Below are 23,790 nucleotides of genomic sequence, written 5' to 3'. Positions count from 1 at the left end.
CTCTCCCCACATTTACACATCCTAAGTCAACTTAGGATGACAGAAACCAAGGATGTAAATAGGGATGTACCTATGTAAAAAGTCTCTGGAGTTTCTTTGGTCAGCATATTGAAGACCTCTTCTGTGTTTGGAGAACGGTACGGGGTTCTCAGGTCCTTGTACCTGCAGCTTAATTCAGCTCGAATGTCATATAAAGTGATATGCTTGTCGCCGTAGCCCTGTGTGGTATTCAAAGGTTATAAAGCCATGAGTAGCAGGAAGGAGGTGAACACAAAATCCAGTGTAAGTTATTAAAGAGCTCAAGGAACCTATCAAACAGCAAATTTAAAAGAAGAGGAATGCATAAGGTACTACCAAACTGTGGAACTCAGTTACAGGATGCTGAGGTCGTCAAAAGTACTGATATGTTCAGGAAAAAGTTAGATCAGTTCAGGGAGGACAGCTTAAACGGTCTAATTACTGTCTCCTGCCTCCTTCCTCCCTCTGCCCCAAGCATTTACCACATGCCATTGTCAGACACTGAATACTCATCATGGCTGTTTATACATTTTACAACAGCAACAGCTAAATGCTCAGCTCCTAAAAAGGAGAAGGGCAACCAGCTATAAAACTTAAGACTCTGAGCTGGACAGTAGAGCTTCCCCTCTGTTTCTCAGCATCAGGAACCTCAGTGCACCTGTCTTTCCAGTTCTTCAGCAAAGGCATCGAGATCCAGGTCTTTCAGACGCTCGGGGTTTTCTAAGATCTCCTCTAGAGCTCCTGCGGGATTAGCGTCCTCTGCCGACTCATCATATTCTAAGGCATCCACTGCCATTTTTCTTGCCCATTCGTAGGTTTCAGGATGGACCCTAGACCCATCCAGGACTTCGATGTAGGAATCAGTACTGAAATAAAATCAAAGCAATGTTCAGACAGGGTTCTGCAGAGTTCCAGCATCACCTCCTTCAGCTCAATAATAAATCAGGCTCTTGAGCACCACTACTGACCGTGTGGCTGCTTTGCCACTGCTGCCCTCAGTGGAACAAACTACTCTAAAAATTACACAATGAATTCTTCACTGTTACATCAAAAAGAGCCAAGGCAAGACATGACAAATTCCAGTCTGCAGCTCCTACACGGCAAAGATACAGCCAGGCATTTTGGATGCTATCTAGATTTGATCGCTCTGCGTGCTATAGCTGCTCTATGAACACAGAGCTTTTTACAGTTTCTCTCCTCACACAAATTAAGCGTTGCCAACTGGCAGTGCAGCCATCTGCATCCAGCTGTTTGGAGGAATTTACACTTTGCCCCCTGTACGTCTGGCATTTGTATCCTGCAAGAAGCAGGCACCTAGCGGGGCTGGATCACTCAGCGTAAAGATTCAGCCAGGTGTCCTTTCTCAGTCTGCTTTTCACAGGCAAAAAGGATGATGTGTGAGCGCTAGCAAAAGCACGTTTCCAACAGGCGACCCTTTTGTGCAAAGCAGGCAGCTAGAGACTCAGAAACTAGGTTACCGCCGTCCTCCAAACACACATCTCTCATTTAGTTACCAGTAACCTAATGCTCTACAAACCTCCCAGTATTGCTACTGGTTTAAGAGGAAGCTAAATTGCCAAGTTACGCCTCAAGTTCGAAACTTTAGAAAAAGAAAACACAGATGCTGCTGGGACTAGGCAGAAACTAAGCAAAAGCGCACGACAGACACGCATGACGACTGTGTTAGGGAACAACTGTTTTTAGTTTAGTTCATGTTAACCACAAAGGGCCTTTCAAACCATAGCAAGTTATATAATGAAGGTTCTGCAGCTCACATTGCTGCGCAAGTTTAGCTGCCCATAAGAACCAGATTAATAACCAGCAATACCTAAACTTGGCCAGGGATCAGAGAGGCCACACAGAAGCTCTTGGGAACATGGACTCCACGGAACCAGATTGCTTCAGCCTGCTGCTCACGCTAACTCCATACCCCATACGGCATGGAACACAACCCAATACCCACCTATCGCCCAGCGACGCGGTGTCAATTTTGATGAAGCCAGCGCAGTTGATAAACACCTTGGGTCCCATGTGACACATCGTAACCAGCTGGGTCCTGTTCTCCAGGCGCGTATTGTTTTGTTTTAAGATCTGGAGAAAGAGGTAACAGTATAAACCCTGCTATTCAAACACAGGGGTTTTCCAGGAAAAGCAGAGGACTCACACCAGACACCGCAGCGTTCAAAGCACCTGACATAATGGAGCCCATCACAACCCATAAATTGTAGCCCACTGCCTGTGTCTCAACATTGTGTGAAAGGAGACAACTCCGCATGGAACAGCTCCAACTCTCAGGAAAAGTGTTGGCTTTTTGCCTTGTGTTTTCTACAGCACGGAGGCGTCTTGATACTGTAACAGCGCATCCGTTCCCGTGGGCTCAGGAGCTAGCTAGGATTGACAGATCTGCTGAGTTGCTTGGGTCTCTCAAGGATGTTAAGTCCACGTACAGCTTCAGGGTTAGGCGCAGTGAGATAACACATACTAAAATACACGTCAATGGAGCCGTCAGCTGCATCTGGCACACGGGACCCTGACTCATCTCGTAACAGCACTGCCATCAGGGCAACTCACACATTGTTGGTGATGCACTGTTTTTTTGGGCAGGGACAGAAGTCTCCTTACCTTTAGCAGATGAGTGCCTTTGCGTGGTCCCAGGCCACACACATACTGCAACAAAGCCTGGCTGTGAGGGTGAGCAATCGCCCGATTGACATCCACTCCCACCTCGTTCACACGGTTTATGAATTCGCAGTAGAGGGCATTCAGCAGTTCCTCCTTCACCACGTGCTCCTGACAAGAAAGGAGAGGCGTTAGCCTCCCAAGGAGATGTGTGCAACACTTTGCCGTAAGGAAGCTGAGCCAAACACAACAGACTGGCTCTCAGGAGCTGTGCTGCACCTCAGAGTTAGCCCTGAGAACAGCCTAAAGGCAGGAGGCAGATGGGGTAAAGGATACAAAAACAAAACAACAAAAAAAAGGTTCTGTGTAGCCTGAATACGGCATAGAAAAGGCAGAACTTGCACCAGTTCAACTTGGAATACTTTTCTTTGACAGCGAGCTGTCCCAGGCCTCCCAGGCCACTTTCTCTTGCAGAGAAGGATTGCCATGGAAAAGTTACCTGCAGAGGGTGGAGTTTTAGGCAGAGAATATCCTCATCGGAGCTGCAGACCTGGGCAAACTCTATGAGGGGGTCCTGAATGCGGCGTGCAAGGGAGACGGCTTGACGCAGCAGAGGTGGGTAATCCCGGAACTCATTCTGCAAGAGGCCAGAGAATCAGGGAAAACCCTGATGGTGTTTTCACACTTCGTAGCACAAGGAGCAAAGACACATCAGGCAGGGACTGGAACAAGGGAAGTATTTGGTGCTCAGGGCAAAGGAGAGGTGAAGTCAAAGGCTCCCAGGACCTTTGCTGCAACTAGGAATGAAACAACTCCATCCATTCAGCTAGGCAAAATTCATTTCAGACTACATCAATATCTACTTTGTACATCTGCTGGTGCTGATCTCCTCAGAGAAGCCTAAGTAAAACCCAAAGATCAGTACATCAGTGACCAGATGGATTACATGAGGCAGCAGATGACAGAAGGCAGGGCCAGTGCAACAAATGGAGGACGAGACAGCACAAATGAGTGACAGACCAAGGGATAGCTGGAATAACAGAAGGTTCACCTCAGACTTCTTGCTGTTCATGTAGAGGATGGCCAGTTCATTGTCCACCAGCTCCACCCCAATAGAGGACAGCTGCTGCCCTTGATCCAGCTCATGAACAATTCTCTTCACATCCTCCATCAGCATCTGAGCATCCCTAGGGAGAGACGGCCAAGGGGATTGAGGGGACAGTGCAAAGCTGGGTCCTGGAATCACTTTGGGAAATAACCGCAATGCGTTACCTCACACCACAGGCAGAAACAGTGAAATGTGGACAGGCATGAGGAACGGACTGCAAAGAGACTGGGAAGCAGAAGGGACACAAAGACTGACCTGTTCTCGCCTGCAATTGTCACCACGTGAGGCTTCTTGTTCAGGAGGAATTTTTTCAAGGTTTCAATATCCTGGGCCTAGAAAGGAAATTGTCAAGAGTAGAAAAGCTAGAGGGTTTCTGTACCGAGCTAGCTACCAGTCCTGAGTTCCTGTTCCGCAGGGCAAATCCTCCCCCATTGCCATCCTGATCTGCCACCATGACATGAGCATGGCTAAAAGCCTTCTCTACAGGCTTGCAGCTCCTGACTACTGTAAGGACAAACAGGAAGGCTCTGCAGAGGGAAGACTGACGGCCTCACGGTCTGGTGTTACAGGAAATCAGTGCAGGTAGGGAATGGAAGTCAAAAGCCTGCCCCAAGCTCCAGGAGGTCCCACAGTCTCTTGCTATTACAATGTGATCAGGGAAAGGGGGGAAAGTTTCTGTAGCTGGGACCACAGAAGCTTACAAAAATCCTAACACCAACAAAACTCAGGAATGGCAAGGCCCCGCCATTCCCCGTAAGAGGAGCAGAAGAGATGAACCAGAAGTTAACGGGAAGCAACTGTTCTGCCAGAATAATTACAGGGTGGGAAAAAGGTATTATTCTTGCGTGCAAGAGTGACAAGGCCTGAGCTGTCTTCAGACTGACTGTTCCACTCCAGCCCCCAGCGGATTGCACAGTACCAAAAGCAATGCGCAGACCTTCATCTCGGCAATAGCTGCACGAAGGCTCACCTTCTTTTCCCTCTCTTCCTCACGCCAGGCGTTCCTTCTCTTTGTGAAATGTGGCAATCGGAGGAAGTCTGTAACCTCACCCTCTCCATTAACAAGGGCGCAAAACACGGGGTGGTCCCTGCGAAACAGAGATCACTCAGACATGGAGGACTGCTAAAGCTGAACATGGATCCAACGGCAATTCCTTTCCTCCTACCTGGCTGAGGAAAATGCAATGCCTAGCACCCGAATCCCCTTCCCTTGGTTTTCATCCATGAAATCATCATCTTCCTCCACTTGTTGATCAGGACGGTATGAAGCTACTTTTAGCCAGTTGTACAGCTTCCGGCTACAAGCCTGGTAGAACAGAGAAGGGGAGAGAGGAGCAAGACAATGAACTGCAGGTTCTTCGTCATAGCCCTTCTCCGGGGGTAAAGTCATGGACTGCTCAAGGCAGCAAGACAGTATATTCTGCCAGGTTTGGGACCAGCTCTCCAGAACCATGGAGCTCGTCTTCCCTGCCAATGAGGTATCTGCTCTTCTCTCCATCCTTGGGAAAGAACCAGACTCAGACTCCTGCCTGCCTCCTTCTCCTCCTCCTCCTCCTCAAATGCCTATGTACAGACTGTCAGTACTCTTCCCAGCATGCTGCAGGACTGTTAGCATCTCACCTTGAGGACATACTCCTTGGCCTCCACCAAGAGCTTGTTCTTCAACTCTTTAGCCATCTGCACGTAGAGGAACTGGTTGAGAGACCGCTCAATGGCCATCGTACGCTGCCGATTCCACTCCTGCACCTGGTGGCTGAACTCATCTCGGTAATAGAACTGTTTGATTTCCTCAAAGTACGTCTGGTCGCTACCATAACTGCAACAAATGAGAGGAAGAGATACAGAAGGGCTCCAAACACCTGCACTGGCACCACCACTGGCAGATTCCTGCACAAGGATGTGACAGCAGCACCTTAGATTCAGTGAGTTGCCTGGAAAATTTAGAGAAGAGCGAATCCTCCCATCAAAAATGCCTTTAGCTGCAAAAGCTATACTGCTAGACAGACCGCAGCTGAACGCCATGCTGGCAGCACAGAGAGGCCTGATCAATACAACAGCGGGCAGCCCACAGCCGCTCCAGCACACTCATATCACACAGTGTGGCTACTCAGATGTGCAGGGAAGGAACCAAAGAGCCACATTGCGAGGACGGTTGGGAAACAAGCATCATCTTTCACAGAAATCCTAAAGGCTTTAAACTTTGCCTTCAAACAAATAAACCGAATGTCTTCTACCGTATTCATTAAAATGAATAAAAAAGCAAGACCCTGAGAGGGTGCCTCGGTTTAAGGTGCAGGAAACCACCAGGCCATGACTTCCAGGAGCAGTTTGGGTTACAGAGGGGTTCTAACAGCATAGCAGCACTGGATGAATGAGCTCTGCCAAGGCACGGATGGCATGGCCAGTAAGGACTCACCCCTCCACTCCTTTCATGTCAATGCTGATATCTATAGTGAGCAGCGCCTCCTCCTCTGCCAGGCTCATTTTCAGGAACTGGTCATCTCGCAGCTCCTTCACAGGCTTGTTCTTCAAGTATTTAAAGGAATAGGCATAGTGGGCTTCATCAATATCCTGGGAGAGAGGAAAGACAGTCAGCGTGCATGCAGCGCATTCATGAAGAAAGACCCTTCTGTATACCGCGGCAGACAATGGCTTTTATTCAATACCCCCTCACCCCTATGCCTGCCAGTCTGCATTTCCTTCCCCAGCAGGACACAGCGGAATTCGTTCCCAGTCCCAGAGAAACAGAGACTGTTCCAATAACTGAAGGCAATATCTCAACAGCAAGACTAAAAATGCAGCATGCTGCTGAGCTGGCCTCTGCAACAGCCTAGCTCACACGCTGCTCTAAGATTTATTCAGAGTCGCCACTGAGATGGGAGAAGTCTTCAGATGCAAAAACAAGCATTTGTATGTTACTTGGATCCTTCCCTGAGTTGACCCCACGGAGTCAGAGCTCCCTTCCTTACCTTCTTCCCCTTTTTGGTTGGTGAAATGTTGATTTTAGCTCTTTCTTGGAAAGTCTGTCTCAGGACCTGCCTGACCAAAGGCTCCCTGGCTATCTGCAAAGCCACCATGTATCGGGCTCCTTCCAGCACAGCTTCAGGGCTTGGGAATTGACTAAAACCAAAAAGGCAACATGAAGGCTTAGGACTTGAGGATGCCCCCGGATCCCCTCCCCTGTGTCACATCCGCAAGACCTCCACGAAGATCCCCCCACACTGACCTACACACATAATCCTTGGCCAGCTCCAGGGGCTCTGCAGGGAACTGCTCTGTCTCGTGACGCTGGTAACTGTCTCGGAGATTCTCTCCAAACTGCTCAGGTGTCAGACCAAACTTCTTAGCCAGGCCATCTGGGGGAAAAAAAAAAAACCACAAAAATGAGGAGCATAAGGGTACTGTAGCTTATACTGAGCAACACTACCGCTCCTCCTTCCACAGGTCAGCCACAACACCCAGAGGAGCACGTGGGCTAGGCCACTGCAAGCTCAGCGTGACGCAGAGCACAGCCCTTACCCAGCCCAGCTGTTTGGCAGATGGTGTACATATCCCGACGGGAAGCCTGCTTCAGCTCAGGTCCTTTCTGCTCATCATCTTCTGCATCCTCCCCTTCACCTATGGGAAGGATATGTTTAGCAAGGCCTCCTTACAGAGGCATCCAGACAGCTGCAGGGTGTCAGAAGCACAGCGGAGGGATCAAACACAATCTACATCGTGCAACAGAGTCCCTAGATTCCACAAACACATCTCAAAGGTTACAGTAGCCTTAAAATTATTCAGGGTTAGAAAAACACCCCGAAAATCTTCTCTTCAGTTTCACTCTTTTGCAGCTTTAATAGCAGCATCTCTGTGTTGCACATTAAAACACGCATCGAGGTGATTGATCCTTGCTTTGGCCCCTACCACGAGGAGTGGTAGTCAGTCCATTGGAAAAGCAGCACCTTGTGTGGCAAACTTTAAGCATTTTCAGAGATGCCTAGAAGACCTGGGACTAACTTGAGATGGAAGCAAACAGCAGAGATGCTCTGTGCAAACAAATGGGCTTTTCAACAAACTTTCTAACTACTCTTTTAAACCAGGATTTTCAAACAGCCCACAATTAGGAGACTATCAAGTTTGGGGACAAACCTTCCTCCTCTTCACCATCCTCTCGGATACGCTTTTGCTTCTTTCGAGCAGCCTTGGCAGCATTCTGCATCTTGGGGATGTCTCGCCCATAGTACAGCAGGAAGTGATTATACACGTCCTTCAGCTCGTCCATGGACTGCACGTCCTTCAGCCTATGGCATGCAAAGCCAGCACGTTACACCCTGCTTGCAGCTGAGCCATGGTCAGAGCACTCAAGGAACATGCTCTGGTACAGATCAGGCAGAGCTTGGGCTCATCTTCCAAAAGAGTTTCAAATATTTCTCATTACTGTCTTTGTGGGGAGGCTAAAGTCAATGCACTGCAGTGGCCAGAGAGCCTGTGCTGTTTGGGCAAGTTAACACAATTTTTAAATCATTTTGGAATGAATATAAGAAAGTCATGGCACCATACCTCTCCATGTCAGTAGTATCCAGAGCCCTTATTCCATCTGCCAAGGGCTTGTCTGGGTCAGCAGAGATTTGTTCGTACTGATAGGCCTGCATCTTCTCAAAAAGACGTGTCAGGTTCTGCTTGCGGATCTTCAGCTGGGTCCACTAATATGAGAGCAAAGATTTCCAGTGAAATGCACCATAGTTGTGTGTCACATCTGACTCCTCCCTTCCCAAACATGGGCTCCCAAGACCTCGGGATATTTGTCATATAAAAATAATCATCAAAATCTTCATCCACAGCCAAGCCCAGATGTGACACATGTGGCAGGTCTCATCTCAGAGATGGATTATACTGACAGAAAAACAAAATAATCAAGGTTTGGATCTACCTGATAGTAGAGAAGGAACCTGCACTCCTTGCAAGAAAGGTCACTATACAAAAGGAATTTGGTGAAGGGAAAGGACTATTTTGAACCCTCTTTTTGTCAGATAACCCTTTACCACCACGTGATAGCAAACATGCAGAAAAAAGCACACAAGGTCTCCACCGCCGAAACAAAATCTGCTGTATCAGGCTAGGTGGGAAGACACGTGTCGTAGTTTCAGCTGGGATGGAGTTAACTTTTTTGCTAGGAGCTGTTGTAGTGCTATATTTTGGATTTGGAATGAGAAATAGTGTTGATAGCACACTGGTGGTTTTAATTGTTGCTAAGCACTCAAGGCTTGTTAACGGCTAACAAGCAGTGAGAACACTCCTCACCTTCTCATCCCACTGCCAGACCCTCCACAGGTCATTGATGTGCAGTTCTGGCTCCACATACTCCTTTCTGTAGAAGGCGATGAATGGGACCTGGGTAAGAAATAAGACTCATCACCACCATGTAGGTGACTGTTCCTGGCAGCCAGGTGTCCAGAGAGTGCTTCTATTCCACGCGGGAGAACAAGCTAATAGGGCAGCAGCGTGGGAGATCTAACAAGTCACGTCCCAGCTCTTGAGACCATTCCACCAAAGAATACACCACATATACCAAAGAGCTGCTGCAACATCAGGCACACCTCAGAGAATAGGTTGAACAGATCCAGCAAGGCTCAGGATACTCTGAAATTCCTCTACCTCATTTAGCATCAATTTGTCCAGGATCAGGGAAATACAAGGACGGCAGGCCCACCAAACAGGCTTTAAAAACCTGCGTTGCCACAGCTCACGTAAGACGAGCTGCGCTTTCCAATGAAGCATCACTTTGTCACAGGAGAGGCAATCAGGTATGGCATCTCAGCCCCTTCTAGTTTGCTACCCTAAATACTTGCAGCAGCCCCTCTGCTAATCTTGTCAGGATAAAGAGACAGCAACTCAGATCTTATCTTGGCAATGAAGCCAAGTTGTGAATTACCTCAAAATGTTGATTTCTCATGAAATTCAGGGCTTCTTTAATCTTCTGGATAGTGCTGGGCCCCTTGCGGCTGAAGCTGCTGCTGGCTTGTCCACGGTCAAGGTAATCAGAACTTTCCTAAAAGGAAAAAAAATATCGTGTTGACCGTATTCCTGAGCTGACCCCCAAAAGAGCAGCCCAGGCTAAGGCTGGAAAACGGTGGTCCTTTTGTTAGCTGGGAATGAAGGCTTAGGTACACGCTCCGATTTTAGACCACAGAAAAGCATCCTAGTCCTGACAGGCTTAAGAAAAATGGAGAAGGAGCATCTGGCCACGGTAACTGATAGTTAAAATCAGATCATGGCTAACACTAGTGTAGCCCTAAGAGCACAGTGGCTCAGAGATCTTTCAATCATTCTTGACAATTATCCTTGCTACTTCTCTGGGTTCCTTTTTATCCTGTTTTATGGATGCGAAAATGAAGATAACGTGCATGTTAAACGACATGCTCAAAAACAGAAAGGTAGGTGTACTGGGCACCACATTCCTCTGAGCAGACTCCTGGAACAATGTCTCCAGGCTGGAAATCTACAGCACCTTCCAGTCCTCTTAGCACAGAAGTCCCGGGCATAATCCTTTACCTGCAAGGAGATGGTGGGTGTCGCAAACGCGTTCCTGTAAATCCAGTCAGCTTCTTCCTCCAGCTCATCGTCTTCAGCACTCTTCACCGGGATGGATCGCAACTGTGAAAAGACAACAGGATGAGCAGAGGCATGTGCAACATCAGGGCTTGTGCTACCATGTCTTCAAGAAGCCTGGAAATTACTGTTTTCTGGAAATTATTATATTCTGAGCACACAGGAAACCTGCATCAGCTTTACGCTAGCTAAAGGGAGAAACAATTCTGTCAAAGGCTTGTGGAAAAGGCCTGCAATGGTGCGAAATCTCCCATGATGACCAAGTCAGGGTACCCAGGCTTCCTACCAGACTCCCAAACCCTCCTCTGTTCCAATCTATCTGTGCCTGTTCTAGCCTGGGTATCACTTTTCTTGGTGCAGCCATAGAATAACAGAACATAAAGCAGCTCCAAACCCTCTCTGAGTGTTTAGTCCCAGCCAATTCTTTTTCAGAAGGCCTGCTCTAATCATCACTGACATCCGTGAAGACGACAAAATGTCTGAACAGGCCACATACGGCCAGAAGACATTACACACAGCGTTCCCTTGTGCTGTGCACACTGGCATGGGAAGAAAGGTCCTTCTGAAAAGCTGGCAGCTTCAGATGTCCCACTTTACGAAACAGGGTAACAAGCCTCTGCACAGAATTACATTAACATACACTTAAGAGAGACCGAAGAACACGGACTGTTCAGGGAAAACCTGATTACAGGGTAAAATTAAGACAAAAATACGAAATACTAGAATGATTCCTAGCAGCACAAATGGGACTCCACAATGAGAGCCGCATAAGTCCCAATAGCTTGGATTAAAGTGCATTACAGAAACACCTTGTATGGAAGAGTTACGCGTTGGCTGGCACACAAGTAGGCTAAAAAAACCCTAGCAAACCTTCTCCAGTACTGTAGCTTCACTCTTGCTGTCCGCAGATAGAACTCATGGGATTACTAACAGCATCCAGCATAGAGGAGGTCTCAGCAGAGCACAAGCCCTTGCAGCACTCCCAGGAGTGCAACACTGGCACCCAGTGGCCAAAGAGAAACTATGACCAGTGCTAAAATAGCGCTTGCACAGCTACAACAGCTCACAATGTCACTGAAACGTTTGAATGCAGAGTTTTAGCCTATACATTTGACGGGTGGGATCTTCAAAAGAGGAAAAAAAGAGATGCTAAAATCCAGCCAGCAGCCAGGCGAGAAAAACAGCCCGCAGGTCCCAGGCCTGCTGCACACAGTAGGAGACGAAACGCTTTCTGCCTGCACACGGGCACGCTCTTCCCTCACCTGGAACCTCTCGGGCATGTCTGTCATGCGGATCTCGTTGTCCTGGTCCGTCAGGTGACTGCTCTCCAGCTCACTGGGCTCGTACATCTCAAAGATGCTACGCCGACTGACGCGCTTCTTGGCAGTCTTTTTGGGTCGTACACGGGTCTCCCCTTCGGTTTCTTCATCCTCATACTCATATTCCTCCTCCATCTCCTCATCGTACTCGTTGTACTTCTCAAACTCATCATAGTCAAAGTCCACACCAAAGATTTCCTGGGCTTCCTGCAAAGCACTGGAAGGCAAAACTAGCGTTCAGCCCTACGGTGCAGTTCACAGAACATCTTTTTAGCCACGCAGAGGTGGCCAGAGCACCCAAGTCTACGCTTTAATTTTGCACCTAGCCTAAAAACTTATGGATAGACAGACAACTCTTTGAGCTTTACATGCAAATAGTTCTCTGAAGAGACTGGTTTTGGTACCCCTGTAGAAAATCCAGGGGAGAAAGGAAGGAATCAGACATTTAAGAAATCACAGGGTAAAAGCCCTGTGTTTAAATTTACCAGGTTCCTTTGGGGCAAGAGACCAGCGGTATCCAACCACAAGCTGAATCACTCTGCAGTTGCAAGAATCAAGCAAGCTGAGCGCTGTTTTCGAGGCTCCAGGCCAACTTCCAATCAATACTTACGCATCTGTGTATCCAGGGAGCTTCTTTCGCCATTTTGGCTTCTTCAGAGGTTGTCCATCGTCATCCACAATGAAGTCATCGATGTCTGGACATTGGGAAGCAATTTAATAGTAAGGACACTCGCGTGTTCAACTGGTACCTCTCACAAAGCTCAGCTCAGCCAGTGCAACTATGAGCCTCCACCACAGACTTAGGCTGCCACGGGCTGTCAGCCTGCTCAGCTGCCCACAGCATCTCCTACACCAACCTCAGACATTCCAGGAGTCTGAACCACAATAACAAGCCAGAAGAAACTTCCAAACACAGGCAAAGCCATCTGGCAACTATCTGCAGCTCAGTGCACTGAAAATGCAGTCAGAAAAGGCCTTGCTGCTTTGGACAGTAGACAGAAAGAATTCTTGAAACTCTTTCAGTATGGTACTAGCAGTGGTGACGGGCTGATGCTGAAGAGAAGGCGTGTGCTGTGCTACTGGCACTAAACAGTGCCTTCACTTCCTTCCTTTGAAGCATTTCCATTTTGAAGGCAGCTTAGAGGGGACATTCAACACCTCAGCCTATGTAATGTGCTTCTGGACAAAGCGGTTTAGACAGAAAAACTAAACCTGCCACCCAGAAACGTTTCATTCTAAAGATTGTGCTCATCAGACCAGCAAGAGCTTGACAACAACATGGTTTGGTTATTTATAGATCAGAGAAAGTCTTAAATTGGTTCCTGTGCTTTAATCTCAGGACAAACTTTGGATGTAATTGACCATCCATACTCACCAGATTCATCTTCCTCCTCCTCCTCTTCCTCTTCTGGTGGAGCAACAGGAGCTTCAACAGCTTCCCCTCCCTCCTCGCCTTCACCATCCTGAAAGATTTCTTCAGCAATAGCTTCCTTCTCATGTTCTTCCTTCCCATAGTCTTCCTCTTCGTCATCCTCATCATCGGACATTTTTCGCACACGCCTGAATTTTTGCTGCAAGCAAAAAGGTTTGTTAGTGCATGTAATTCCTGGCACAGACACTCAAGCTCGGTGTGCTCTCTGCCAGGCCAGAACTGCACTTCTGCTCCCCAGGTGGCACCCGAGAGGGAGCAGGATGGAGCCCAGCACAGGCACACAGGGGAGAAAAGCCATCCCCTCAGGAGCTGCGCTGCAGATCCTCATTGGGCACAGCAACGTGCACAACATAACTGAGCCTGCTGAGGACTGCGCCATGTCCAGGCCTGTGTCACCAGCATGCTGTCATCACCAGTGTTAGTTTGGCTTGATGTGCCTCTATCGAGTGTGACAGAAGGAGCTTTAGAGCCCATAATAGCCTGTGCTGACTTTGAGGTTAGCACCATGCAGGAGAAAGTTATGGGAAGATGGGCTCCTCTGAGACCGTCTTGCAGAGGTGGGAGGGGAGGAGTACACCAGACTTTAGGAACCAGAAGAAAGTGTCTTGCAAACTCTAGGAAGCCAGTTCCCAGTTGCCCTGGGCAGGGAGAGATCCTGCTTCAAGCACTCAGCTCTCCCTGTCCAAGAGGGCAGGAGCAGACAGGAGGCACCACTTGTGCACTCCAGGCAGGAGCTCACCCTCCTTCATGCTAAGATGTATCACACCGTTAACAGCAGCATGGGAACACAACTCACTCTTTTGACTTTAACGCCCAAGTTCTCTTCAATGAGGTCAAAATCATCATCCTCCAGGCGGTCATCAAAAGCTAAGAGAAGAAAGCAGAGACAAGTTACGCTCTCCCTTTACTAATGTGGGAATGGACCAACCAGTGGGAGGGGTACAGCTTATCCAGCCCATGCAGGCACCCCAGGCAGAGAGAGTGCTCTGCTCTCTGGCAGGGCAGTGTGAGAGCATTACGCTGTGGCCCGCTATGAACAATCATCATAAAACTTACTGCGCTTTCTCTTTTTGTGGCCAACATCGTCCTCAGAGTCTCCAGAGTCACTGGCTTCTTCCTCCTCTTCCTCTTCCTCATCATCGTCATCATTAATGAATCCTTTCAGGTTCCCCTGTTCATCTTGATCATCAAGGTTCTCCTCCTCCTCTTCCTCATCTGTTGGAGAGCAGCAAGCATTAGACATTTACTCATTGGTTATCTGCCGAGACTCCTTCTCAGCTCTATGCAAATGGCATCTTCCTTCACACTATCCATGCAGAGTTTTAACTGAACGCTTTTACTGACACAGAACCCAGAGAGCTGCTCGTGCCAGAACCCCACTTCTTGTCTCATGCTCGCTCTGCGGAGGGAACAGGTGGAGTGGCCACACTGGGAAAATTCCTCTGCTTTTACTGTTTACTATCAAATTGTGAGACTGCAAGTCCTACGGGGATCAGGCAGTGTATTTTCTATTGCCAAATATAAAAACCACCTAAGCACTTTGAGAAAGGGAAGCACTTAAACAGCTGAGATTATCGACTACAGATGGCCATACTATTATACCACAGTTATTGCTCCATCTGCAGAGTCATGGGATGTAAAATAGAGCAGCGAGGCACACAGACTCAGCAAACTCAGAACAGACAGGCAGACTCACCATCCTCATCTTCCTCTACAAACTTCTTGGTTACTCTGGGCACAACCTCCCCTTCTTGGTTGTACTCCTCTTCCGACTCCTCCGCTTCACTTTCTACGAAGTCAGACATGACTGCAGCGTCTCACGCACGGCTTCACAGGAACTGTGGAAAAAGGAGACATCCATCGCATGAGCCAAGCGAGCGAAACACAAGCACTTCCCCCTACCGGATTTTGAAGAGAAGACACTTAAGGCAAGAGGGTTTAAAATTATCTATCGAGGCCCTGAATTACCCTGTGTTCACCTTGCCTGGACATCGCTGTCACCAGAGATTAGGCAAGCGGAGCCAGCAGCCAAGTGCTGCTAGCTCCTGTCAACCCGTGTCCCAGCAAGCAAGACAGGACCTGTCACAGCAGCATTTGTTACACAGCTGAGCTCCCGGCTGCGGCTGAAATAGCACACGCAGCCCAAGCCCTTCATCCTGTCCATACCCTCCCACGCAGCCAGGAAAGCAACTCCATGCTGCCACTGATGCTGCACCCTGTTAGGCACACAGTTCAACCAATTAGGTTCTTAATATGATTAATCCTTACACAGTTAATGACGCCAGGGCAACCCTGAAAAGGGCCTTGACTGAGTTGCAATTGCAGGGTGTTAGCAAGGCTCTGCAGACCCCCATGGAGCAAACAGGAGAGAGACCTGGGGGCTGCCAACTGCCCAACTCCACCGCCCTGCACGGCCGGAGCCACAGCCGGGATGTTCCAGGCCAGGGGCATCTGTCCAGAGCTTAGGAATTAACAAGAGACTACTGAAATGGTTCTATATCCAGAATGTTTTATGGTTTTCCCCAACTGGGGTTTCTGGAAGCAGTATAAATCAAGCTTGGCACAAAGGAATGTGTGTGTCCGTAAAGACGTGGCTCAAGTTCTGCCTCTCTGAGCCTTTCACTTCTTGTGGTTACAAAACTTGCTGTCGTTTTTAAAATTTTCAAAGGATTTTTTTTTTTAGTTCCTTTTTATATACACCAAAAAAACAGAAGCTTACAAAAGTGAGCTACAAGAAAAACCAAATCAATTTCTCAAATGGCTGTGAAGATGAAAATGCCAGTCCAGGAAGAAGAACCAGCCTTTGGGAAGGTACAAAAAGAAGTTCAGAGGAGGTGTCAGATCAAAAGCCAGAACCTCCATGTTAAATTACATCTGATGTAATTTAACATAAAAAAAGAGGAAAAAGATGAGAAAAGAATGCCATATGCCAGGGAACGATATCTAAACTAACATGCTTCAAAATGTTCCCATAATCATTTCCCCACTGCAAAGAAACAGCTGAAGGAAATTAGTCCCATATGGGACAACCTGATCAAGGCTTTGCCATGACACTTCTCGTGTGTGAGACTTCTTGTTCTGCCCTGAGATCCACACATCTGGTACACAAACACAATAACTTAGAGAAAACCAGGGACTTACTTCTCAGTTAAAGAAAAAAAAAAAAAAACAAAGAAAAAAAAAAGGGCAAGGCCAATCTTGGATAATCTTTTAAGTCTTAAAATACTAATAGCTCCAAAGAAATGTGTCGGCCGTATCTCATTAAAGAAAACCCACAACAAAGACAACCTCTCCCAGATTTCAGACACGAGCAGCTAGCAGCTCATTCTCCTTGGCTGGTGATTACATGGCTGTGGCCAACATCTATCTACAATGCTCCAGACAGGCCGAAATCGTGGCAGGCCAAGGCTGCTGCTCTGCACCCAGACCGGACATCGCTGCCCTGGCTGGGTGCGTGGGCATGGGGTGACCCCCGTCCCCGAGAGGACACCGTAGAAGTCACACACACGTGTTTAAGCATCCCTCTCAGAAATAAACAAATTTGTTCCTGAAACAAATGCTGCTGCTATACTGTCTAACTACATACAGTAAAGGAACAGGAATCGTTATGTTTACCAGCCTGTGTACGAACATTATGTCAACTTCACAATTTCTCAACAATTCTTCTTCACTTATCCATCAGGGTGTATTAACATACACAAAAGTGCAGGCTAAGTGGCTTTTCCTAGAGCATTTCCATTTCTAAGTCTGATAACCTCATCTCTCTCCCGTCCATGATCAACAGACAAATCCAGCAAGAAAGAAAACCCCTTGTCATAGCACCACATGCAATTTTACTATGCACTGCCAGCGAAGCGTTTCACTCGCAATTCCAACTTTGTTCCTCATCACTTGTTCTACCATTTCCTGGCAACTTCAGTTCACGTCAAATCAAATTTGTCTGGACACAGGGAACAGCTATGACTTAGGAAACCCATCTCATTTAATGATCCAGCCGAGCAGGTTCCGCACAAGCCATCCACCCACAAAACCAGGTGCTTTCAGCTCCAGTAAAATCCACCTCAGGACAGCGGGGATGTCACTTCGCAGGACAAACAGAAGCAAGGGTAGCTATTACCAAGGAGATGTTGAATCAGATACGGACTAAAGGTGCCTCTCCCACCCTCCATGCCAGGAAGGTCTTCATTTGAAATAAAACAGTTCAGGGAGGCAGGCAGGGACTGCAGCCAGTGGGGGCAGAGGGGCAGAGGCAGAGCTCAGACCAGCACTGCCGCCCGGGGGGAGTCCCCCGAGCAGTCAGTCCCACGGGAAGAGTGCTGCTCAAGCAGTGCTGCTCGTCTGGCTTGGGTAGGGTTTAAGAGTCTCCAGACTGAGGACTGCCGGGCCAGCCCAGCTGTATCATGCTACAGGCCCTTCCTTCGAGCAGCACAGCAGCATCCCTGTCTCCTGTAACGCTCCGAGGAGAGGGTCAGAGATTGCTGCAGGACGGGAGCAAGTACTAAATTGCACTAGAACACCAAAAAGACAGGGAGACTGCACCTAATCCTGCACGCTTACCTGTACTGAAGCAGACAGGCTCCTATCGGTGATACATAAACAGCTTTACCCCAAAGATACCCTACGGCTACTAGACAACGGCAATGCAGCAAGCAGTGCTGCAACGGCACCTGAAGGAAGCACGGGTGCCTCCGTGCCGAGCCAGGCACCTCAAGCACGGCCTCTCCCGCCCGGCAGCGACACTGGAGCAGCTCAGGGCTGAGCAATTACACGACCTCTGCTTTCGACCAGGGGCATCCGCACTTTGCTCAGCTCAAGGGCACAACAGCAATTGTCCAGAGTCCACAGCTCCTTTTAACTGGGATGACCCTGAGCAGGTATCTCCCTTCGCTGTCAATACTGAGACTGTAGATCTCTGATCAGGTCAGCAGGACCGGGCTGGACATCGGCTGCAGGCACTAACTCCCTGGTTAGGCGAGGCAGCGCCTTTAGAACAAGTGCTGCTTTGTAGTGGACCTGAGAATTCTGGAAATCAGGCATTCAAATACTTGTAAAGACTGGGCCACGCATCCAGATACCTGCTGGCTGCTCAGGACTGCAAAACATCACGGCGCTGGAGGCAGACGCAGCTTTGTACATCGCACACCAGTAAAATTTAACTCGTCAGGTTTAGAAACGGAAACATCAGAATACGTTACAGGAAAAGCTCCTGCACCTTGCCAGTTAAGGTGGCACTCTGGCAAGGCAGGGAGACAACTGCGTGCAGGATGGCATTGGGAATGGCAGGAGCTTCACAGCATGAGCAGGTGTGGGCTGAGGGAAACCAGAAGCATCTCACGCTATCCAGACACAGGGATGACAACTAAGGCAAGAAACCCCAGTGGTGCTCCAGAATAACTAAGGAGTGTCCTCACAGTGAGGTACATTTATTATTCAGCAATCAGTCCCAGGATATCAGTGACAATGCACAACACAGCAAAAACAAGTGCTAATCTAGGCTTACTACAGCATGGGGGATGAAGAGAAGCAAGTCCTGACTTCTCCCCACCCTTCGTGGGAGAAACTACATCAAGGCCCTGACCCATGCTAATAATGGTTTTGTGGATTTTTTTTTTTGGAGGGGGGAGAGGGTTTGGACAGGGATTGCTTTAACGTCTGCCATTTCATTGTTCAACTCACAGTCCAGTTAAAATCACGTAGGTCCATGGAACCACGTTAGCAAAGCCACCACTGAAGAGTTTTGCTCAGTTCTCATGTCTACACTTCAAAGAGAAAAGTTAAATTGCAGAGGATTCAGCAAGCTCTGTGAGAATAAGAAAGCTGGGAAGGCAATTAAAACGTAGAGCCTAAGGAAGCCCAATCTATTCATTTTGTCAACGAAAGACTCAGGAAATTAACTTCAGCACGGCCCAAGTATGTCCGCTGGTGTAAAAGACTGTGGCAATAAATGGCTCATCAGGAAAATGCAAACAAACTACAAAGGTAACACCACCGTTCCACTCCCTGAAGCTCTCAAAATGAAAACAATTTTGGTTTTCTTAAAAAAAGAAAAAAAAAAAAAAAAAAGCCACAGTTGAGCCAGAATGTGTGGATTTAACACTAATCACTAAGCAGTGGTCTCCAGGCTGCATCCCACCACAGAGTTCAGACAAGATCATATTGGCATCTTTTAATTTGAAGCTTATGAGAATAATAAAAACATCCCCGTGAAGCACTGTAAGGCACCACAACAAACTATCCTCACGGGCACCTCGTCAGCGCTGAGCTCGTCCTCAGAGCCACTCCTTGGTGCGGGCAGGGACATCTGTAGGGCCAATCTCCGCTGGGGTCTGCCAGCCCTGATACGGCATCAGCAATATGTAGTTTTGTATTTAGCTTTTACAGCTGTTTTACCAGTTTCTGAAGTCAGGACCTAAACCAGATACTCCCACCCTTCTCGGTGGTAGGTGTGCGAAGGAGCACAGGGGCGAAATGATGACTGGAGGCGAACTATGCTGCGACAGGGAAAGTCCAGGCAGCCAGCCACTGCAGCTCAGGAACTTCCACTACCTCCTTCATTAGTTTTAATGCTCCCCGTCAGTCCCACCACCCCTGATGCTATCGGGCGGTGGAACATCCCGTGGCAGTGTGCCACAGTTTAATAGCATGTTGTGTGAAAAAGCACTTCCGCCTGTTTATTTTAGACCTGCTGCATCATAATTTCCTGTAAGAAACAGAAAATTGATGTTCCCTCCTTGCGTTCTCTGACCTGCCCATGACTTCATGCACCTGCATCGTATCTCCTGTCAGCAAGCTTCTCCCCTAAGGTGAGGAAACGAAGGCTTTGCTTGCCCAGAAACCTGCTCGTCTGCGCTGCTCCCTGCCTTTTCCAGTGCTGCCCTTTTGAGAGGGGCTAACCAGAACTGCCAGCAATCATCAGGGCACAAACTGACAACGATTTACGCAGCAGTAATGATGTTTTCTGCTTTGTTCTCTGTTCCTTTAAAGTAAGTCCAAAATATCCTTTTTAGGCTATGGCGGGGTGTTGAAGCGATGTTTTAAAAGAACAATTGCTGAGACACCAACAGTTCTTTCCTGAACAGTAAAAGCTGATGTAGAGTCAATTGCTGCGGTGTTTGTTACCTTCATTACACCCGTTGCTGTTGTATCTCATATACCACACTAGCACTCAGCCAGTCAATATTATCTGGTCTCTGCAGCTTCCCACAGTCTAGTTTAGCTATCCTCAATGACTTAGGATTAAATTTTCCTTCTCCACATCACCATATTCATGAAAAAAAAGGCAGCAGAGATGACTATGAAACTCCACAATAACCTCACTCCGCCATGAGCACCAACCATCCATCCTTACCCTGTCCTTGCCACCCTTTAGTCAGTGATTAATCCCCAAAAGGGCCTTCCCAGGCCGCTGTCCTTTGGCTTTTCATGGAAAACCTTGTCAGAAGCTTACAAAACCACAGGCGGTGCTCCAGGAATCACACCTGCGCAGCGGGGTGGGCCACCAGCATACCTGAGAAACAAAGGTCAGAACCTTCCCCCCCCGCCCCGGGAGAAAAGCAGGCCGACGCTCTCCACGTCCATCACAGCTTTTCCCACCATATCGGTGATGTTCCGCAGCCCCGAGGCCGCTCCGGTGGGTGGGTGAAACTGGCACCCTCCCATCCCCAGGGGAGCAGCCCCCTACCCCGGTCACAGGCCCCCTGCCTACCGTCGAGCCTTCCCCCCCCCACCGCCGCCCAAGCCCGGCACCGTCCCCAACCGGGGTCTCCGCCCCGGGAGGCTCCAGCCGCCGCCAGCCTCCTCCGCGGCCGGTACCGGGGTTCGCGGCCCAGCCCCACACCAAGCACCGGGACGCCCTTACCGGGGCCCAGGTCCGCCGGGGCCGCCCAGCCCAGAAGGCCTCGGAGCCGCCCCAGGCCCTGCGCGGCCCGCGGTTCCCCTGGCAACGCCCCCCCGCAGCGCCTACCGGGGTGACACGGAGCCTTACCGACCGGAGGGCCGCTGCTCGTCCCCACCCGATCCGTCACAGCCCCCGTCCCGCCCGTCGCGGCCTTACCCGAGGCGCCGAGGGAAAATGGAGGCCTCCGCAGCGGCGGCGGCGAGCGAGGGGGGGCGGAGCAGACGAGCGGCGACCTCCGGGCGGGCGGAGCGGCGCCACTTCCGCTTCCGGCGGCGGCGGGATGGGGCCGGCGGCGGCGGTGGGGAGGCTGGTGCTGGTGCCGGTGTTGGTGCTGGTGGCGGCGGTGCGAGCCGGCCCCGGGCCCGTCACCTGCGGCTCGGTGGTGAAGCTGCTCAACGTGCGGCACAATGTCCGCCTGCACTCCCACGACGTGCGCTACGGCTCCGGTAACGGGACATCCCCCCTACCCCCGCCCTTCCTTCCCCGGTACCGGCACCGGGCCTGAGCGCGGTTCTCCCCCCTCGGCAGGCAGCGGGCAGCAGTCGGTGACCGGGGTGGCGGCGGCGGATGACGGGAACAGCTACTGGCGGGTGCGGGGCAGGACGGCGGCCGTCTGCGAGCGGGGCACGCCGGTGCGCTGCGGGCAGGCCATCCGCCTCACCCACCTGGGCACCGGCCGCAACCTCCACAGCCACCACTTCGCCTCCCCGCTCTCCGGAAACCAGGTACCCCCGGGGACCACCCCCCTTTTCCCCCAGGACCGCACCTTGTCTCCCAAACCCAGCCCCTTTCCCCAGGTACAACGCCCCCTCCCCCGTGTCACCCCGGCCAGGCCGCAGCCCCTGAGTCCCGACTGGGTTCTCCCTGTCCCAACCAGGTCCTCCGTGTCCCAGCCCTGCTTTGTTCCCCAGTCCCGGCTCACTCATATCCCTCCCAAGCCCGCCTTGTTCCCCAGTCCCTGCCAGGTTCTTCCTGTCCCTATCAGTCCCTTCCAGATCCACCTCGTCCTCCGTGTCCCTACTGGGTTCTCCCTGGCCCTACAAGTCCCGACCAGGTCCCCCTTGTCCCCCATGTCCCACCCCTGCCTTGTTCCCTAGTCACAACCGGGTCCCCCAGGTCCCTACCAGTCCCACCTTGTCCCCCGTGTCCCTACTGGGTTCTTCCTGTCCCTACCAGTCCCGACTGGGTCCCGCTTGTCATCCATGTCCCTGTCAGTGCTACCTTGTTCCCTGGTCCCAACTGGGTCACCCATATCCCTGCCAGCTCCACCTTGTTCCATAGTCCCTACCAGGTTCTCCCCATCCCTGTCAGTCCCACCTTGTCCCCCATGTCCCTACTGGGTTCTCCCTGTCCCTATAAGTCCCGACCGAGTCCCCCTTGTCACCCATGTCCCTACCAGCCCTGCCTTGTTCCCTGGTCCCAACTGGGTCCCTACCAGTCCCACTTTGTTCCTTGGTCCCTACCAGCTCCCCCTTCCCCTCCCAGGCCCCCAGTCCCAACCAGACCCTCCAACTCCCAGCAGAGCCCCAGTCCCAACCACGTCCCCCACCTTGTCCCCTAGACCCAGCCCTTTCCTCTGCCCTCCCCTTGCCCTCTGAGCCCAACTCAACACCCCTGAGCGCCCCTCTCTCTTCATCCCAGCCCCAAAATGAGCTCTTTTTCACCCACAGGAGGTGAGCGCGTTTGGGGAGGCTGGTGAGGGCGACTACCTGGATGACTGGACGGTGGTGTGCAGTGGGACTTACTGGTCGCGGGACAGCGAGGTGCGCTTCCAGCACACCTCCACCGATGTCTTCCTCTCGGTGACGGGGGAACAGTACGGGCGGCCCATCCACGGGCAGAAGGAGGTGCATGGCATGGCCGCCTCCAGCCAGAATAACTACTGGAAGGTGATGGAGGGCATCTTCATGCAACCCAGCGAGGTCTTCAAATCGGAGCAGTACCACGCTGAGTTGTGATGGACAGACAGACTGCTGCCGAGCCTCTGGGCGCTGCCCTGCAGTGTTTGTGGCTGCTTGGTCCCAGGGATGGCCCCTGTCCCCATGTGGGTCTGACGCACGCCAGGATACAGAGCCCCAAATCCAACCTGAAGCAGATCCCCATGTCCTGAACTTGATGCGGAGCAGATACCGCTGTCCCAAATCCAACACAAAGCAGATCCCAACATCCTGAATTTGATACGGAGCGGATCCTGCCGTCCCAAACCTGACCCAAAGCAGAGCCCAGCATCTAAGATCCGACATGAAGCAGGTCCCCATGTCCTAAATCCAACACAAAGCAGATCCTCGTGTCCAGACTGGACCCAATGTCTCAGATCCAACATGAAGCAGGTCCCCACATCCTAAATCCAACCCAAAGCAGATCCTTGTGTCCAGACCTGACCTAAAGCAGACCCCAATGTCCAAGATCCAGCACAAAGAAGGTCCCCGTGTCCCGAATCCAGCAGAAAGCTGAGCCCCACGTCCAGACCCAACCCAGAGCAGATTCCAGAACTCCCCAACTCCCTTGTAGCTTCGTCCCCACCCTGGTCCCCTCCGGCTGAGGACCCTCCAAAGGGCCACTGTGCCCCGGTAACCCCCCCCACCCCTCGCTGTACCCCAAACTGCGCCCGGCGGGGTCCTGGGGCCATAAAAGAATTGAATCCTCCCCTGTTGTGCGGCTGTTTGTGCGGGGGGTGGCGGGGCGGAGCGGACCCGGTGACATTCCCCCAACCCCCCCCCCCCCCCCCCCCCCGCCCCGCCATGCATCCACGTCCCTATCCCGGTGCCGGCCCCGGCGGGGCGCTGCCGCTGCCTCTCAACTCCGG

General features: G+C 50.6%; 2 protein-coding genes across 4 annotated transcripts in view; one reads left to right on the top strand and one right to left on the bottom strand.

Moving 5' to 3' along the window:
* SUPT6H (SPT6 homolog, histone chaperone and transcription elongation factor) overlaps positions 1–21,228 on the bottom strand; it is a 30,322-nt gene extending 9,094 nt beyond the window's left edge. Inside the window, exons 1-26 of one of the 3 annotated variants that reach the window (XM_074594489.1) lie at positions 21,141–21,228; positions 14,784–14,925; positions 14,144–14,302; positions 13,884–13,954; positions 13,031–13,226; positions 12,266–12,350; positions 11,599–11,872; positions 10,280–10,381; positions 9,660–9,776; positions 9,029–9,118; positions 8,288–8,430; positions 7,877–8,028; positions 7,265–7,363; positions 6,972–7,101; positions 6,715–6,865; positions 6,162–6,316; positions 5,366–5,561; positions 4,912–5,051; positions 4,716–4,833; positions 4,001–4,077; positions 3,689–3,824; positions 3,137–3,274; positions 2,641–2,808; positions 1,982–2,109; positions 677–884; positions 71–218 (exon numbers count right to left, since the gene is read on the bottom strand). In XM_074594489.1, the coding sequence (XP_074450590.1) occupies positions 71–218; positions 677–884; positions 1,982–2,109; positions 2,641–2,808; positions 3,137–3,274; positions 3,689–3,824; positions 4,001–4,077; positions 4,716–4,833; positions 4,912–5,051; positions 5,366–5,561; positions 6,162–6,316; positions 6,715–6,865; positions 6,972–7,101; positions 7,265–7,363; positions 7,877–8,028; positions 8,288–8,430; positions 9,029–9,118; positions 9,660–9,776; positions 10,280–10,381; positions 11,599–11,872; positions 12,266–12,350; positions 13,031–13,226; positions 13,884–13,954; positions 14,144–14,302; positions 14,784–14,892 (3,490 nt within the window). In that variant the 5' untranslated portion in view covers positions 14,893–14,925; positions 21,141–21,228. Of the gene's footprint in view, positions 1–70; positions 219–676; positions 885–1,981; positions 2,110–2,640; positions 2,809–3,136; positions 3,275–3,688; positions 3,825–4,000; positions 4,078–4,715; positions 4,834–4,911; positions 5,052–5,365; positions 5,562–6,161; positions 6,317–6,714; positions 6,866–6,971; positions 7,102–7,264; positions 7,364–7,876; positions 8,029–8,287; positions 8,431–9,028; positions 9,119–9,659; positions 9,777–10,279; positions 10,382–11,598; positions 11,873–12,265; positions 12,351–13,030; positions 13,227–13,883; positions 13,955–14,143; positions 14,303–14,783; positions 14,926–20,435; positions 20,576–21,071 lie in introns of those variants that run through there. The other 2 variants (XM_074594487.1, XM_074594488.1) reach the window with 2 other exon arrangements.
* Positions 21,229–23,630, top strand: SDF2 (stromal cell derived factor 2). The gene is made up of 3 exons (XM_074594490.1): positions 21,229–21,430; positions 21,513–21,709; positions 22,655–23,630. The coding sequence occupies exons 1-3, from the start codon at positions 21,265–21,267 to the stop codon at positions 22,940–22,942; spliced, it is 651 nt and encodes a 216-aa protein (XP_074450591.1). The 5' UTR covers positions 21,229–21,264; the 3' UTR covers positions 22,943–23,630.
* The last annotated feature ends 160 nt before the right edge of the window (positions 23,631–23,790 follow it).

Source organism: Larus michahellis, chromosome 7 (assembly GCF_964199755.1).
Source record: "Larus michahellis chromosome 7, bLarMic1.1, whole genome shotgun sequence".
NCBI lineage: Eukaryota > Metazoa > Chordata > Aves > Charadriiformes > Laridae > Larus > Larus michahellis.
This window is presented reverse-complemented; position numbering and strand designations above follow the sequence as displayed.